This window comes from Vidua macroura, chromosome 7 (assembly GCF_024509145.1).
Source record: "Vidua macroura isolate BioBank_ID:100142 chromosome 7, ASM2450914v1, whole genome shotgun sequence".
NCBI classification, from domain to species: Eukaryota; Metazoa; Chordata; class Aves; order Passeriformes; family Viduidae; genus Vidua; species Vidua macroura.
In genome coordinates, this window is record NC_071577.1 from 7204689 (window position 1) to 7222996 (window position 18308).

The window sequence follows — 18308 nt, forward strand, 5'->3', positions numbered from 1 at the left end:
GTGAAATCCAGTTCATCTCACCTCAGTATGGCTGCAGGGTAGGAGGCAGAATCTATCTTCCCTTATTTTGGAGCCTGCCTTAAATGTAAACTAAGATATTCCTCATGGTGTGAAGGGATTATAGAAGGGACAGAATCTCATTGTCAGCTGAAGAGAGAGATGGCATCACAAATGTCTTCTATGGCCCTTATCCTCTAACCCCACAGCAGATTTGAGCCAGTGTTGTAGGCATGGATATGCACAGGACAATCCATGCCACTGATACACCTGTAGGGAAACACACCTGTTCTCTGTGTTCTGTACTTGTGGTCGTAGCAGGCCTATGAAGAGATGGTGAAACAACAGCTTGCAATGGCTCAGAGGCCTCTGATGCTGGACACATGACAGCTTTCTTCTCAAAGGTACTGAACAAACAACCTCTCTGACCAGAGATGTTGTGGATGCCCCACCCCTGGAAGTGTTTAAGGGGAGATTCAAAGGGGGTTTGAGTAGTCTGGTGCAGTAAAAGGTACCCCTGCCAGCGGTGGGGGACTGGAAGGATGTGATATTTAAAGTTGCTTCCAACCCAAACAATTCTGTGAAACAGACATGACCTTCCCTTAAATGAAAGCTTTGTGGGTGATGGCTGAGAAATCTCAGGAATAGTAAGTCCACCAACACCTGCTTGCTCAAGGAGGAAAAGGACAGCCTTTTCTGATATTTCTCAGGTTTAACATTCATTTTAGAGCCAGTTCTTAGGTAGTGGCTTGTAAGCTGAGGCCAGTGATACTACTGATACCATACACCAAATATGCAGTTGAGAAAGTGATAGTGCAGTTGAGAGTTTCCCTGCCTTCCCTGCCTTCTACACGGTCAGAACCAGCATGCTTTTCTTCTTTCTAAATCTTGGAAGCAGTCTAATAAGCCACAGAGACACAATGCCACCCCATCTTGCAGAGAACCTGAATAGAGTGGCATGAGTGAAGGCAATACTGCCTATGCCATGTTCACTAAACAGCAGCTCAAAGCTTGGCTTGGAGCAAGTCAGATCCTCAGTGGTGACAAATCAGCCGTGTCCTGTTTACATTAGGGGACAATCACTGAAGCCAAATGATGAGATGCTGCACTATAATAGCAAATTCCTTCTCCAGTGACGTCCACAAAGTGCCTCTGCTGGCAGCTGTGCTGCCCTGCTCTGAATTCTTACACCTGCTGGGGAGGGGCAGAGGGTACCTGTCGGTTGCTGATGGTGAGCTTCTCGAGGAAGTGGCGCAGAACTGTGGAGGGGTCTTCAATCAAGCAGTTCCACAGGACCTGCTGGGCAACAGCACTTACTGCAAGAGAGAAAGGAAACCAGGTCAGAATTGTCTCTTGGAAAAGCCATTAACTGGCATACTTAAAAAAACTTTCCTAGTCTTCTTCCTTCCTCTGTCATATTTTATACTGAACACTCAAGCCACCATTTAATGTACTGGAATTCCTGGTAACCAGTGCAGTGATCCCAGTAATAATAATCACAGGTCTAGTATTTGAACCTTCCCTAACTACAGGTGATATGACTGGAAGCACTTCATGACTGTTAAGGAATGATAAAGAAATAACTGATTGGATTCTTAACTCCAGATGGACAAAATCCAGCAACTGAGAGATATAAATTCATGTACTTTTTTTGTTTGTGCACATAAGTTCAATTTCATGGTGATTCATAGAATGATTTGATCTGGTGTTGGTGAACAGTATTAGATAGCAGGGAATTGTGTTGATGATCAACTCCCTGCAGTGCAATTATTTGCAATCCTCGGAAGGTCAACAACAACATAGAATTATTCGTGATTTTGTTTTCAGCACTCAGCTCCTGATCACAAAATCACACATACATTGTTTAGAGGGCTGGCTCCATACAGCTAAAACTGAATACAAAATGGAACAGGAAGTTAAATGCACAATTAGCTGACATGATGAGCGAGAGATGAAGGAATCAGAGCAGCCCCCCATGTATCACCACTTTCAATAAAACAAATACAAGGAAATATACTAGCAGTTTACAAAGACATCGTAGACCATAACCAAAATGTTCAGGCTATGTATAGATGGCTTTCTGCTTGTCATGGGAACGCAAAAACATGAGTGGGGATAGATCTCCAGAGATCTTCAGTCCAAGCCCTGCTTGGAGCAGGACTGTCACCTACACTAGGTATGTTAACCACAGCTATGACAAGCCAGGGCTTGATAAACCCCTGTGCATGGAGAATCAACAGAAATTATGATCCTGGTGATTAACTTCCTTCAAAATTTCTAAACAGATCTTCCCAAGTTCTAAACTCTAAGTCAGTGTCAGTGTTCTTCTAACTCTCTGTTTCCTTTGCATCACACCAAACAAGCCCAGCTTCTACAATTACTCCTCAAAGAACACTTGTCTTAGGCCTCTTACCATTCTTGTATCCCCCCAGTAGATTTTTTTTCAGCTTCTCATGATTTCTTTTGAATTAGGGGCTTTTTTAGGATCCTGAAAAGGCAAAATCCCCTCAATCCCAAACACAAATTATGTAGAAAATAAAAATGAAAAACCCTACAAAGACACATTTCTGTTCTAAATCTACATTCAAATAGTTTTGAAAGTGGTTCTGTCATCCTTAAGCAATAATCCCTTGAAGATGAATCGAGGTCAATACCAGCTACTCCATCCTCCCGGACTTCTCCGTCTTCCATCAAATGGACAATGGGGAGCACTGCTGCACAAATGCATGCTGGAAACACAGCCTGAGGTGGCTGGGGCACGTGATGGTTTGGAGTGTGCTCCGTAGTGTGTTCTTCATCTGGAGCAGTAAGAGGAAGAGGAGTTAGGGAACACACTGTGCTACTATCCGGGCAGGTTAGAGAAACATTTATGTTAGTGGCTCTACACGCAGAACAAAGATCAGAACACTGCTCACTGTGCAAGCATGACAGGTTTGCTGCTGCCACCAAGAAATGGAGCCTCTAGCCAATTTCTTGATCAAGAATTAATTTTTCAATTTACATTTCTTTTCTTGTATGCAATCCAGTTCCTTTTGATAAAATCCCTTTTTTTTTTTTTTCAGCTAGAGTGCTCCCTGTAGCACTACTCTCCAAGTAGAACATGAGAGGCAAGAGAAAGTATTGTGACAGCAGAGGTGAATATAATAATGAAGGGCAGTAACTTATCATAAAGGAGCTCAAGCTTGGGACTGTATTTGGCAAAAGGAAACACCAGGGCTTTAAGGGTCAACAGGAAAGGCTTCCAGTGAATGAAATCTTGGAGGGAATGCTCCAAAGTGAAGTCACCCACCTTCTGCACTGACTGCTGAGCGCACTGACCACACAGAGCCACGGCGGAAAGAATAATTCCTGTGAGAGGTACTGGAGGTGCAGGACGGGCTCACAGAGAGACGGCGGGAGGCCAGGTTGGCAACTTCTTCTACTGACAAAGAGAATGGGAAATGTCAATCCAGATCCAGCCAACAGACTTCAAGGAATTTTTTGAAGGACAGCAATTGCAACCCAATCAGAACACTGAAAAGTCAGGTCAGGTAACACTCAGAAGACACAATTTAACAGCTATAAAGATCAGTCAGATAGGTAATTTGCTCATGCTTTGGGAAACAGCAGAACATTGGTCCATAAGAGTGTTTAGTGCTCTGGTGTATCACATTTTAACAGAGCTGGCTCTGTACTTCTTTTCATCCACTCCCAGTTAACCATCATTGTTGCTGGTGCTTAGTTTTCCTTAAGAACTAGGATTTCTGCTCACAGATTTTCCAGTGTATGCTTAGATCCCATCAACTCTCTACTCACCTAATGGCACATACCTTGGAATGCCTTTAATGAAGTCTTTGTGCTCTGTTAGCCTGGGCCAGTAAAACTCCTCACCCACAGACTAAGCTTATTGTGACTCTTGTCATGTAACTTTGGCTGTCTGAAAGTTTGGTACTGAGCTTGATCTGGTCACCTGGGCTCCCCCACTACTCACCACAAAGGTAGAAAACCCCAGGGGCAATTCAGTATATCCTAAGTTCTGTTTCTTAAGACAGATAACAACCAAAGAGCAATTCCTCCCACCCTTTAATTATTAAGGAGTTAGAAGACAGATTTCATTCCTAGTGTTGCATATTCTCTTGTGTTAAAGCCTGCAAGAAACTGGGAGCTTTGAGATGTTAAATGCTGGCAAGTTCCACTGAAGTTGGGGCAGATGGGGTCGGTGTCTATCACCCAGTAAGAACTCAATACATCCAAGGTTTTGTCTCTTCTTTGGTACTAATTTTCAAATACACTTTTTCCCCATTACTTGGGCTCTTCAACAAGTTGACATGGCTGGGACATTCCCAACACTAAAAATCGATTTTCCTGGACATCACTGCCCTAAGCAGTGCTCTATGTTTGTGGGAAATGCTCTAAGGTTGCTGGAATGGAGTTCCAGGTCCCAGAACACACCTTCTTCTTCCTGCTCAGAGCTTGGTGTACAGGAGGGCTCATAGCAGGCCTCCTGAGTGATGGGGATGGCAGTGATAAGACTGGCTTCTCGGCCCAGGCGTTTCTTCTCTTCCTCCTGCTGCAGGTTCTTCAGGATATGCTCAGCTCGCTGATGGGAACGTGACACAGCTCGGGCAGAAAATGACTTCTGTTGGGAGCAAGAGAGAAGAAACCCAGCCTGAAGCTGATAGTTAAGATGCACACAGATTTTCTGACAAAGGCTTCACCTCAGTGACATTCAGCACCTCAGTTTCTAAATGTAAATCAGACTAGTGCCAGCTGAACAGAGATTCACCAGGAGAATTACTGGAAATAAACCTACAATAAGCTTTGGTGCAAACTCCTCCCAGGAGACCCCATATGAACCAGTGCAGACTAAATTGTCTCTCAGACAGTTCTATTGAAAAAATCTTCTCTTGGGGGGGAGAGCAGCTGCATGCTCCTAAGACGTAAGTCAGTGTCTCTCACAGGGTACAGTACCTCAGTGAATAAACAGAAAACTTGATGCCCACATAGAAAATTCTATGTCCTACACAGAGTATACTAGATTTTTTCCCAGCTGGGAAATAATCTCACAACTTTTGGTTTAATTTGCTGCTACAGAGAAAAAGCAGTGCTTACTCTCAGGATGTCTGCTTACCGACTGATCTTCGTTTATAGGATCCTGCACACTCCCACTGCACTGAGGGACCCAGGGAGGGTCAAACATTGGCACAGATGGCATCCCCAGCACAGGAGAAGGCAGAGTGAAGTTTATACTTGGAGGAGGAATCTAAACAAAACCATGAAAGACATTTTGTTACAGCAAACTCTTATTGTCAGTATTGTTAAGTGAACATGAGCACAAGTACCCAAGATATAAATTAACTCTGCCAATTTTTTCCCACCTCTGTATTTCACTGGACTGTAGCACCATGTATGACACACATCTTCTCTCATATCTCCTGACCTGAGTCCCCATTTTATCTTCCCTATTTTATACAGGACTTCTTCATATCACCTTCCCCACTAGTGAGAGGCATATAATCATTTTTTTCCCTAAACAGAGTTTCAGGAAATTTCATGGCAGTCTGTCATTACACATCTATCCCACAAGGCAAGCTGTAAATATCACCACTAAGCTTCATGTGTCTTATCTACCTTGAAGATCTGCTGTGCTCCCTCTTCCATCCGTGGCCACACTTGGTACCTGAACCTCCAGAGCGTGTGAAATTTAAGAATGGCATTCAGTCTTTGCACTGTTTCTGGATGGTGAAATTCAGACATCAGCATGTCAGAAACAGCCTCTGGCACCTTCACAGCACACAGCAGGAACATGGCAGCTGCAGGGAGACAACAGCTGATCACCTGTGTTTCCAAATAATGTGTTTATTTGGCAAAGAAAAACTGCAGGTATAAAAACCCACACCAAAAGAAATCCCATCTTGGCTCCATAAATAGGATCACCAACCTACCAGACCTAGAGAAAACTGTATTGCTTCATGGAACCAAGCACGTGTGATTCCACCTTTTGGAGCCACACAGCATTACACTTGAAGCTTATAAATTCTTCTGGAAAACCTGTTTTCCAAAAGGAAGTACAGCTTTGATCTTCTCAGCCATGACTTGTTTAAAATAAGAACATCTCTTGAAGTAAAGGGACTAATTGAATTTGGCTTTTAAAGATTGCACTTCCAAGTGATTTCTGGGGTGATTAATCAAGGCTGATTTAACAGAAACTCTGCCTTTAACAGAAGCTCTGGAACAGGAGACAGTGCCCCAGTAGAAATCACCTGGATATTTTCATGGGTAAAACCAGTTCTTGTTTCAGGGGGCTCTGTGGAATGATCCCAGTCTGTCTCCAAGAGAAAATAGAGCAAGACAAAGGACCAAAAGTACCATGCAAAACAGCACGATGGTAGCTGAGGTATATGATGTCCTAATCATCTGTTTTAAAGATGCCTCTCAACCGTGTGTCATCAGCAATCATCTGTACACTTTAAAACCAAGTGGAAATTGAAAATTCAGATAGTACCATACAATAACAATACTTAATGAGCAATGCTGCTGTCTCCAGGCAACATGGGAATTTTCCTTACAGCCTGACAGGAGCTATGACAGTTTCACTCTCATTCCCTGTGTCAGTTTTTGTATGAGCTCTCAAGTGGTACAGATGCCTCAGGTTTTAGCTTTTATATTTTTCAGACTCTGTGCTGTTTTAGTGTGTGGGTCTGGGCTTCATATAAGGGGATGGTGAGCTCTCTTCACAGAGCAGGGAGACAAAACAATTCCTGCTCTAGCTGGGGACCAAGGACAAATGATCCAAATGTCAGGCCCAAGAGCATAAACAACCTGGACTGAAGAGAGAAAAACAAGAAGGGTGGGACTTCATAACCTAAAGCTATAATCAGACTATTAACTCCAATATGCAAATGGAGCAGAACTTATAAAAGTGAGAGACCCCGTGACTGGTCATCCATTTTGTGACCATTTTGGTTCCTCTTGGGTGTAGCCCTGGCTGGGCTCTTGTGCTGCCCAAGGTGGATCCATTGAGGCCTCTTAACAAATCCCTACTTTATTCTTTAACTCCATCTAGCCTCTGTTCTAGGTCAGCCTTCTCAAGGCATCAGTACTAACATTTCCATGAGGCAACATAGAGAATGCTTCAGTAGACTCTGGACAGCCTGAATCATAATGTTTCCTCTGCCTACAAACCAAATTGAATACAAATAGTAATTTTTATATTCTCCAAACATCCACCACCATCCAGGGCCTCAGAGAGAGTGTCCTCCTGACCCTTCTAACCACCTCTTTTCCACAGAGCACACAAAGGTCTATGCAAACCAAACAGCCCCCAAGAAACCCTTGGTGGCATTCTGATTCCTCCACTACAAAACCGCAAAGTCCTGTGAGTTGTGCAGCCACAGCAGCCATCCTGAGTGGTTTGGCTGTCTCACCTGCTGCCCCAGCCATGTGCTCATCCACACTGAGCAGGAGCTCCCACGCTGCTGGCTGGATGTCCCCATACATCTCCTCGGTGAGGATGGGAGCTGCCTTGATCAGCAGTGACAGAGGGGCAGGGGACAGGCTCATTACCTGGAACAAACCAAGCCATGCTTTAGGGCTGAGCAAGCTGTCTACAGGGGAGAACACACTCAAGTGATTTTACCCTGGTTTTGATCAGCAAGTTACCCATCAATAACTTCAAGGTTCATCCATTTCAGAAAATGCTCCACAGAGGGGACGTGGCTTTCAGCCTGTACTAAAAACACTTGGCAGTGTTTCCAAGCTAGTTCCTACAGTCTTTTGCTTGTCCCTCACATCACCAAAACACCAAAAAAGAGGACAGAAGGAAAGCCAAATTCTCCCAAAGTGGTGCACAGCCAGCAATGCAGGTCCATTAAACTTTCACTAAGAACAGGCTTATGAAGAGTCTGCTGCTTCATCAGGAACTTTGAACAAGGAAAAACAAAGAAAACAAATACTGTAAACTGACAGGCTGCAGTTAAACATATCTGTGAATTCTTTGTTTTTTTGTATCCTCAGCTCTGGTGCATACGTCATTATGGAAAGCCAGAGATGCAGACTGTGATTTAATGGAGCTAAATGTTTAAAGGGTTCTTTGACCATGTTTCCTCAAGAGGTTTAAATTTAGTATTACTCAGATTGGGAAAAGATGTAGGGTTGAACTGATTGATATTCAGGAACAGTTCTTCACATGGGCTTGGAGATCCATACATATTTTCCCTCTTGTTGCATTTTAACCTGGCACCTATATATCTGCCTCCCTAACTAGCATATGGCCTAATCAGTACCTGATTCCTGATGTATTTTAGCATTCCAGAGTCCTTCTTCCCTTCCAAGTTGATATCGATCACTCTCTTCTTCAGAGAAGGAGTTCTCAAGCATGACTTGTCTGAGCACTGGAAGGATATAAAAAGAAAGTGGGGTTCACTTTTATATTTCTCAAAATGTGGAAAAGGAGATTATGTACAAGAGGAATTTCCATATACTAGAAACCATCTGGTACCAGAGCTGTAGCACAAAGCCTTCTTCTTTGCTGGCAACAGGCCTAGTATCAGTGAGACAACACATTTCATCCAATCTTCTTCTATTTTTAACAATGCTTTTCCCAATAAAATCTTAAGGGAGAAGACAGTAAACCAAATGAACAATGTGAATGTTATCTGTGTAATCTTCACTGGTGGCACACCCATGTATTTAGTTAAGAAGGTTAGAGGCAAAAAGTCTACAGCTTTCCTCCACAAAAAATTACCAAAGGAAGTGTTCAGTGAACAGAATGATTCCTCTCACAGAATCATAGAATCATTGATGGGAGAAAAGACCTCTGAAGTCAAACCAGTAATCTAATGCTGCCAACTCCTCCACTAAATCATGTCCCCAAGTGTGACATCCTTAAGTTTTTTTAAGTCCTCAAGGGATGGTGACTCCACTGCCTCACTGGGCAGCCTGTGCCAGGGCTGGACAAACTGTTCAGAGAAGAAGATTTTTGCTAATATTCAAACTAAACCTCCCCTGGTGCAACTGAAATGGCTCTGAGGCCATTTCCTCTCAGTCACATCCCTTGTTCCCTTGGAGCAAAGCTCAACACCCACCTGGCTGCACCCTCCTGGTCAGAGACTGTGGAGACTGAGAAAGTCCCTTTGAGCCTCCTTTTCTCCAGGCTGAGCTCCCCCAACTCCCTCAGCTACTCCTGGTGCTCCAGCCCCTTCCTCCTCTCCATTCCCTTCTCTGGACACACGTCCATGTATTTCTTGGACTATGAAAAAAGCAAAGATTGTCAATTGCTCTCTGGAAGTGACGTCTCTGCAAACACCCTGCACATGTTTGTAGGAGACCTCAGTGCCTCTCAAATTCATTTTTTTTCTGCTGTTTCCTAAATGCTTTGATGGTTTGATGTATGATGAAATTCATGTCTCTGTCTTGCAATTCAAAGTTGGAGATGAAACAAGCCACAGAAACGCAGGGTTCTTTTGGTACCTTTCATGAAACATACCAGCTGCTCATCTCTTGCCTGCTTCTGCAGAGGAAATGACTGCCTCTCTTAGTAAACAACTCATGCTTTTCTGTGCTAGAGGAAACATGTGGTGTTTACAGTTTTCAGGAAAGCAAAAACATTAGCTTTTTTTTCACCTGCTCTGTTCTTTCTTCCATAAAAATATCCTTCAATTTTATAACTTGACAGAAAACAATCTCCTGGTTGATGAAGAAACATAATGAATTTTTCCCCTTCATATGCCACTGCCAGCCTCTTTACCCAACTGAAAGCTTCATAGCAGTTCCATGAACACTTTTGTTTTCCATGTTACTGCAAAGCAGTTGAAAGGCTCTGCCTTTACAATTATTCAGGATAACTGTGGTCTGTCTGATGTGGTTTAACTGTTGACACAATGCAGTTGATACCTGGGAGGGCACTTTCCTGAAAGCAGAAATCTATTTCCACTAAAGTTAAAAGTACACTTTTACATATAAAAAGGCACAAAGTTGTCTGAATACCCTGCTGAAATGGTCATTAAAAGGAGACAAGCACTAAAGACTAATTTATACAATTCTTGGAACAGCTGAGAGCTCAGACCTAAAAGAAAGACACTACACAAGATTTTACAAGAATTTCAAGAGTGATTCTTATTATCAGACAAGAAAAAACATGAACAAAGAGAGAGAGAATCCACAGGGTAGTAACCAGAGGCCACAAAAGAGCACTAAAATTGAAGTCAGATTGTAAGCTTTTTAAATGACCTTATCAGCAACTAGGATTCATCCCAGTCAATACAGATTAAAATCCTTACATAATGCTGAATGACTTAATTGCTGGGGTTTTTTTTACAGCAAAGCCAAGTTTAGGAAAATCTGTATTCATTTTGTCATGAAAAGAACTGTATGAGTACATCATGCAGTTTTTTTAAAGGCAATCATGACATACCTGGACAAACCCTAAAGCGTTCTGCTTTTTCCATTTACTCACTTCCTTTTGTTTTTTGCCTCTTGCCACGTTGTTCAAAGTGCTGTTCTCTCTCAGGGAGTCCACTGTGTCTCCATAGAGCAGTTTGATGGCCCGGACAAGGCGAGCACAGGACCGGCTGTGGTGGAGGTAGCAGTGTGGGTGACAGTAGTCGATGTGCGTGCATATGAAACTTTGCTGGTTGCACAACAGGATCATAACCTGGACATTAAAACATAAATAGTTACCTACAGAAAATGGAGCTACACAGGCAGTGACTGGGCCAGTCAAGCCAACTTTTCCTCAGCCTTTTCCTGGCTAAGGAGGTGTGAAGCTCAACACAGCTTTAAAAAGGTATTTGTCTGTGTAGGTCTTCACACTGACAAGAGGTTTGCAAACTAGCTGGGCATGGCTAAAGAAACATTAGTGCTAACTAAGCAAAGGAACAGAGCTGCTATAGATGTGTATATTCAGCTGGTAGCAAGGTTAAGGCTGAGGAAAACAGCATCCTCTCAGTTTGCAGAAAAGCTATTCTATCACCACTCTAAGAGCTTGGATTAGAAACCATCAACTAGCCAATTGTTATTAAAGCTGCAAACCCACCATGCTTGGGCATAAGTTTCCTTCAAGGGGTGCAAAGGGAAATATCTCAGTATGCTCTGAAGTAGAAATAAGCTGTGTCAGATGCTCTGCATGTCATTGGGCAGACCCATCCAGCCCAGCTCTATGGTAGCTGGCTCAGTTGCTATTTCTACTAGTGTTGCCATATGGCAGCAAGGAGTAGTAGAACTTATCTAGAAATCAGGTAAATATTTTGGAATTTAACTATTCTGAGCCCTGCTTTGCTACAGAAACGCTGGTATTAGTCCCTAAACTACTTAATTAAAACCAGCCCTGGAAAGTCTACGCTTGAGTGACCACTCTGGTGTGTAACTCACATGGTTTCTTGCCAGAGGAGCAAAGCTCAGCCCAGCAGCTCTTTGTACATTGATCTTCACGTTACACACACACCCAGTCTCTTATTAGCACTCTGAGGAAAACACACAGGCATCTCCAAGCCATTCACACTGTAGGTCTTAAGAGGCCTTTAGGAATCTTTCTCTTCCCCCCACAACCCAGTGCAGAAATACCCAGGACTACCAGAAGGAAGCTATCCCAATTTTCCATCCCATGTGTCTGTGTCTGTGCAACTGCAGTCTGCTGGCTCTCTCTCCAGGCTGCCACATCATTCCCAACCTTAAAATATTGAAGCTTCTAAAAATGACAGGAGCTTAATCTTAAACAAATCTGTGTAGTGTTTGTGAGATTCCTGTGTGTGCCTCCTTGTTCTGGCCTCCTATAATTTTGGGGTCAATAAAGAATAACTCAATACTGGTATCAAGATGCAGGTTGTATAGCAGCGCTGTAGCACTTCTACCAGCCTCTGGTCCACTCTTATAAATTGCTGTAATGGTACACTGACACAGAGTGAGGACACCAGGCTCCCTAAAGAACAGCTAAAGGAAATGCTGGTGCCTTTTGGGACCACTGATCCTTTTGAGTTGTTGGCTTGTGAGAACTAAGTAAAGCAGGCTTTTGTTTTGCCTGTAGTTTTAGCGACCATCTAGCCACACCTTCTTTCTAACAAATGAAAAAATAATAGCATTGTCATGTAATGTTGATACTTGTGTGTCATTAACTGTAACAGGTGATTTTTCAAATTTTCCTTTCTCCTATGCAAGCTAATCACATGCAAAGTGAGACAAGCATCTCAAGTTTCTTTCAGAATTCATGAGTTCATGCATCCTCCCACATTGAGCAAGGGCACCGTGATGTATCTTAAGCTGCTAACTAGGGAAATTCCCTTATCCTCTAGTGGTGCAGCATCTAATACATACACATATGTCTAACATACTCAGTTTAGTTCACTGGAATTTCCAAATGAGCTGTAATCATTACCAAGAGCATTAGAGTACTGGCAGAAAGCAGGGTAGTCCAGAGATTGAGGTACTAGATTGGAAGACGTGGCATTCAAGCTCCCTGCCCTGACAGCCTCATCTAAAAAAGACAACTATCAAGAACTGTTTCTGACATCAAAGTACTAGATTAAGCCTGTGCTTGCCCACACCCCATAGGAATGGGGCAGCTGAGAGCAGTCTATGTGAAATATCTGGGGAAAAATGAAGATACCAAGTCAGTATTGACAGCTGTCTTTCCCAAAAGCAACTCAGAAGTCGAAGGGTGTCTGTGCTCACACAGGACACCATCAGTCATGGCACAGCAATGCAGACTTGCCCAGTGTCTGTGCTCACACAGGACACCATCAGTCATGGCACAGCAACGCAGACTTGCCCAACTGACTTCTGGCAAGTCTAAATCACAGGCACAGAGATTGCCCAAAGGGATGCCTTAGACCCTGCATGAACCAAACCACATCTGCAGTGTTGTACTGCCTGTCTGTTGGACAGAGTCAAGACTACACAAGGCTATGCTGGCTTACACGAGCAGCTTCTAAAATGCCACTTCCTGGAAGCCCAGCTCACACTGTAGCCCATTCTGTTGCTCTCCCTGAAATACACTCTACTGGCCATGCTGGAGATAAGGTACTGAGCTAATGTATTTTTCAGCTGAGGCAGTATGGCTGTCCCTGCACACCTAGGGAGGAAAAAAAGTTAAAGATATGAACTAGAGACAAGGCGATTTAAGTCCATTTTAGAAATGGCAAACACACAATTTCCAAAGGTCGCAGCTTACTTACACTTGAGATCCTTTATGCTACATGGGAAAAGCACAAACTGTGATCTGGTTATTGCCAGACAAAGGTTTTTCTACTGAAAATGCCATCCTTGAGAGCACTGCTGGCAACCTGTACTTACGTGCAGCCACGACATGTTCCGATGATAGTTCTCCTCCATGCCTGTGTTGCTCAGTACCTCAGGTTCAATGCTGGGTTCGCTCGCACTCCAAGGGCTCCCTTCTTCAAAAGAAAAATACCCAAAAGGTTGTTGTTTTTATTGCTCCCTATGTGCTTTAAGACTAGGGACAGCACTTGTAAGCCAGGCCAGCCTTGTGGGAACGGATGAGAGTACGCAGAATATGTCACACTGGAAAGACTGCACCTGGACATCCCTCCCCAGTCCTGTGCTGGCTTGACACTTACAAGAACTATTTGGACCTGACCCATAGGCCATCTTGTCAGTAGCAAACATTTGTCCCTCCATTTTTTTTCTTTAATGGAAGGGAAATGGATAATCCAAAACCATCATAAACAAATTCTTTGCACCATTCAGATGCTGCAAATGGTTGGCTTAGTGATCTGCATTGACTGGGCTCTGTGGTTAAAAATGTCAACAAAAAAATCCAACCAGAAGTGGCATCCAACTGGAAATGCCAACAGGAAAAGTCCCTGCTAATTGCCCATAGAAACTGCTAAAGTCATGGGGATGAAAGGGGAAAAAAATCCTGATTGTAGCCCACTAGAACACTTCAGAACTCGGCCGAGGGAGAGATTTCCCTGAGAATTTCACTGACCCCTGTGTTTCCCCTAACCACTTCACACCCTATGGGCCTCCTATAAAACTATTACTAATGATATTAAGAGTTGGCTGGAGATGACTTTTGGTTTACCCTTTTTCTCTTCTTTAAGTGAACTGTGACTCGTCAAAGTTTACAGAATTGACAATCCCACTCTCCGTGTTCTCCTACTGAAGCATCTTTTGGGCAACATAAAAATGACCATTAAACTTGATTATTCCAGCTCCAAATGTATCCACAGTTTTCTGTTAATGCAAATATGGAAGGGAAGCCCTTCAATTCAACTGTGATGGAGATTTCACAGAGTAGGATGCACATCTTGTTTCCATAAGATAAATGCACGGACATCCATCTTTTAAATACTACGGAAAGCAGCTGTAAACCACAAAAATAGATGTATGTGCCAGTATGTAGAAATATACTATGCAGCATGTGAATGTTATGTTCTGCATATAGGAATACATGTTTTACATGTCACCTGGCATGCATACGACATCATATCCAACACAGAATATGAAGTGCATGCTTAAATATATATGTGTTTATATATATATATATATATATATACACACATATAGCCAATCTGTTGCTATGGACAATAACATATCATATATACATATCACCTCATGTATTCATGATATCCTGTGATTTAGGGGTGTGTGTGTGTTAATGTGCATATACACAGGTGCATGTGCTCCCTACAGACAGCAAGCGTTGAGCTGGCAGGCCAGCATTCTAAGAGCTCATGCTCCAACACGGTGCTGAACTGACAATCTGTGCATGGAGCTGACCCTGCACCCAGGATTTGTGCTGTGCTCCTCCCAGGCCCTAGTCCAGGCAGCCCCTGAAGAGAGCTCTAGATTTTTCCTAGCCTGCAGAGGTGGGGATCTCTCGTCATCTCTAGCTCTGCTGCAATCACGTCAAGAGTTTAAGGTCCTTCCTACTGTCCCCTCCCTTTCCACCCACTCATCTAAGTTACCTATATCAGTGACAGTGTCCCTGCTGTGGGACAGCTGCAGCTCCTCATTCTCAGACTCTGAGTCCTGCCGTGATAACTTGGTGCTCTTTAGGCTGCCGGCCCGGCGAATGCTGGAAAGGGAACCCCCCTTCTTCACCCGGAAACTGCGGGTTCCTTTAATCTGGAGCAAGCGGGAGCCTCCTATCCTGATCTTCCTGCTGGGAACTGTATTAAAAGAATAAAAGAGGACTTTTTTCCCCTTAATTTTTCCCCATTTAAAAAAGAAAGAGATCCTGGCCCTCCCCACCCTCCCAACCCTTTGCTGCCAGCCTGTATTGCAGCGTCTTCTGCCAAGGAATGTGGGGTCAGAGGCTCCCTCCAAAGCCAACGCCAATGCAGCTCGATCAATCAGGCAGTAAAGATGCTTCACAAAAATGTGCTCAACACCTCATATCCTGGAGATCTGGTACATCACCTCAGGCCTTGTCTGTATTTGGAATTAGCCCTTGTTCAACCACCAGCAAGTAGAGTCATCTGCACTAACAGAAACCCAAAGCATGGAGAAGAAGTTCCTACAATTCACACCAATTTGAATCAATTCCTGCCAGGAAGCAGGATCTGCCCAATGGATGTAAATTGCAGTTTTCTTTGCCAGTCCTTAGAGTTTACATTAGTGCAGCATCACCTCTTGCTACGGATAGCTGGCTGAATCCCAAGCATGAACAAGGCACCTTGGACAAACCTATTTTCCCATGGGCCTGGGTTCTGTAAACCTCACTGAGCTCTGCAGTAGGATCAATGATTTATTTATACAGCATGTGTGACTGCGAGAGGGGAGTCTGCTCCGTGAGGCTAGCACACAAGGCTTCTTTGAAGTAAGGTTTGCATAAATCCGTGTCTCTGCATGTTACTCTTCATCATTAGAATGCTTTAGAGGAAACAGAAGCACGTAGATCTTCTCCTTCAGACAAATCAGCAGCTTTCAGGCATTAACAACATCCATTGACACTCTGCATTTTTGATGAGCACAGACATGGAATGGTTCAATGTTTAAAGCACCGACTGTTTGCACTTTCATTCTCCTCTTAGTTCAAAGGCAGTACATGGCAGTATGTCAGTCCAAATGTTGCAACACTCAGTCATTTTACTGCAGATCTAACCAGGCAAGGCCACGTGTGATCAATTACCTTTGGTGTGTGGTTGGGAATGAACAGCACAGAGCTTTTTGGATACTATGGGTAAGCAAAATATTTAAATAGGATTGTATTTTGGCTTCAGGATAAAGCAAACACACCTTTGCTCCTGAGATTGCCCCCACCTCCTCCAGAATGCAATTCCCACTCCCATTTCCAGTGGCTAGCATCCTGGTCAAGACAGCTGGATATGTTTTGGAAGCTACTCCTCAGTCCTCACAAACCAGGTGGCAAACCACTGCTGAGTGACCAAAGAATCTCCCTCCAAGTGACCATGCTAAGTTCCTTAGCAATCGCTACTGCTTGAATAATGTTCACATCAGCTCCACGAACCCCAGACTGCTTAAGCACATGTAACTGCATTCCATGAAGTCTGCAAGAATCCCTTTTTGGCACCCAAAGAGTACATGTGATCATCTGAGAGCCTGCATCTACCTAGCTGTAGTGTCTGTATTTCAGACCTACCTGGAGCAGATTCTATACAGTAAACCCGTGGCTTTTGGTTAGCTGCTAAGCCATGCCTGGGGGGAGCAATGAGAGCAAAGTTTTTAACACTCCAGAAAAATGAAGGGAAACAGATTAGTACTCATCAAAGAGTTTGAGATAAAGAAACCTCTCACTGCAGGCAAGCAAAATTTAGTTACATTCACACAACAGCGTTTTCTTATCTAGCAAAGTGTAGATTATGAAAGATGCCTCTACATCTGCAGTTTGGCCCAGGTGGATTCCCAGAAGAATATGCTGTGGCCAAAAAAAAGAACATAATTATTGTAATTTTAAAATATAACATTATCTTGCATTTATTAAACTTCTAAAATACTGAAATTACGTTTTTGCTAAGGTATATTAGGATTCAACCTTCCTACCATAGTCACTTTGCCCATGTCTAAAATGCAGTAAAGAGGCAGCTTTAGTAAGGGACAACTACGTGACAGCTTAGGGAAAAGGCAAAATGGAAAGAAAACTCAAATAAGACCACAGGGAAATGTAGTTTAAAGGAGAAAAGGGTGCAGAAAGTCAATACTATCTTTCCAAAAATACATTACGCCTGTAGCACAGTAACATGCAAAGGAAAAGATAAGTCAGCATTGTGTCTAAGAAAAAGAGGATAGTTAGAGACTTTCCACCAGCATTTTCCAGCAGGACTGCCTGCTTGAAGGTATTCTCCCACTCAGGTAATGTCCCAGAGGGCAGGACTGTTCCTTGAAAAGCTTAAAAATGGTTTCAAGCAATTGTTACATCTATCCTCAAAAAAAAAAAATGCCAACCCCAACCCAAACTTTTTCTCATCTAAATAGGCAGAGACATCTTACCCCACACAACTTAAGACTATCAGACAGACCATAAGACTGTGTGTTTTTCTGGGCTGCCAATATATCAAGAGTAGGCGAAATGAGGCTGAGCATCAATTTATCCAGCACACCTTTCTTAGGTGGGTCTGCACAGAAGTAACTGGCCCACTAGACACAAAATTTTGGGGAAAGTTTTACACCACACAAGTCTTGGAAACATTTATAGTATTTTCTCCAGTACTTATGGCAAGGTCACAGCTGAAAACAACACAAACTTTATCCAAAGCCTGTAGAAGTCAATAAAAGCTCCCCCGAATCATTAACAGACATAACAGTTCTGAGAGGAAAACCAGCCACAGACCTCACTGTTGTGAAACAATCATTAAACATTTATCCTTTCCAAGCAATCATCAAAATTATCATTCAATCCCTGCACCTGTAAATTACTACTACGAGACAGAATGTAAATAGTCCTAGGAAACGTGTTAGAAGGTGACCTAGAGGTATCTGGCAGTTTAGTCTCTAATTGCAAATACACACAATGACTATATTGTATTGCAACACTTGTACCATCAGATAGAATGTGAGTCTTGCATGAGATGGCTCAAAAATGGAAACGATCTGCTGTTCTCAGCAAACACAGTGAGCTTGAAGTCTGCTTGTACAGTATAGAGTATGTTGGTAACATCAATCTGCTAGCCATCAAAAGCCACACAGTGTATTTCTCATGTGGTAGCAAAGAATTCAAGAGACCAATCACACTAATTTGTTGTGATGCCATGACTTCCAAACCCGTACAGATTTTCCACAGAAAAATACCAATCTTCCCTTCTATCTGTGATTTCCCCAAAGTGAAAAACTGATCAGAAAAAAAAAAAAACAAACACCACTTTTGATCTTTATTTTTACAGTGAATCAAATAGTGATGCTTCTTCTCTCAGCAT

The 18308-nt window shown here is 43.1% G+C and overlaps 1 protein-coding gene across 3 annotated transcripts in view; it reads right to left on the minus strand.

The window, feature by feature from the left end:
• UNC80 (unc-80 homolog, NALCN channel complex subunit) overlaps window positions 1-18308 on the minus strand; it is a 126897-nt gene that overhangs the window by 48777 nt on the left and 59812 nt on the right. For 2 of the 3 annotated variants that reach the window (XM_053982081.1, XM_053982080.1), the window contains exons 27-36: window positions 13264-13364; window positions 10433-10630; window positions 8262-8369; window positions 7404-7542; window positions 5608-5789; window positions 5108-5239; window positions 4429-4615; window positions 3287-3418; window positions 2652-2795; window positions 1213-1313 (exon numbers count right to left, since the gene is read on the minus strand). In XM_053982081.1, coding sequence (XP_053838056.1) covers window positions 1213-1313; window positions 2652-2795; window positions 3287-3418; window positions 4429-4615; window positions 5108-5239; window positions 5608-5789; window positions 7404-7542; window positions 8262-8369; window positions 10433-10630; window positions 13264-13364 — 1424 coding nt within the window. Of the gene's footprint in view, window positions 1-1212; window positions 1314-2651; window positions 2796-3286; window positions 3419-4428; window positions 4616-5107; window positions 5240-5607; window positions 5790-7403; window positions 7543-8261; window positions 8370-10432; window positions 10631-13263; window positions 13365-14900; window positions 15105-18308 lie in introns of all 3 variants that reach the window. The other variant, XM_053982079.1, reaches the window with a different exon arrangement.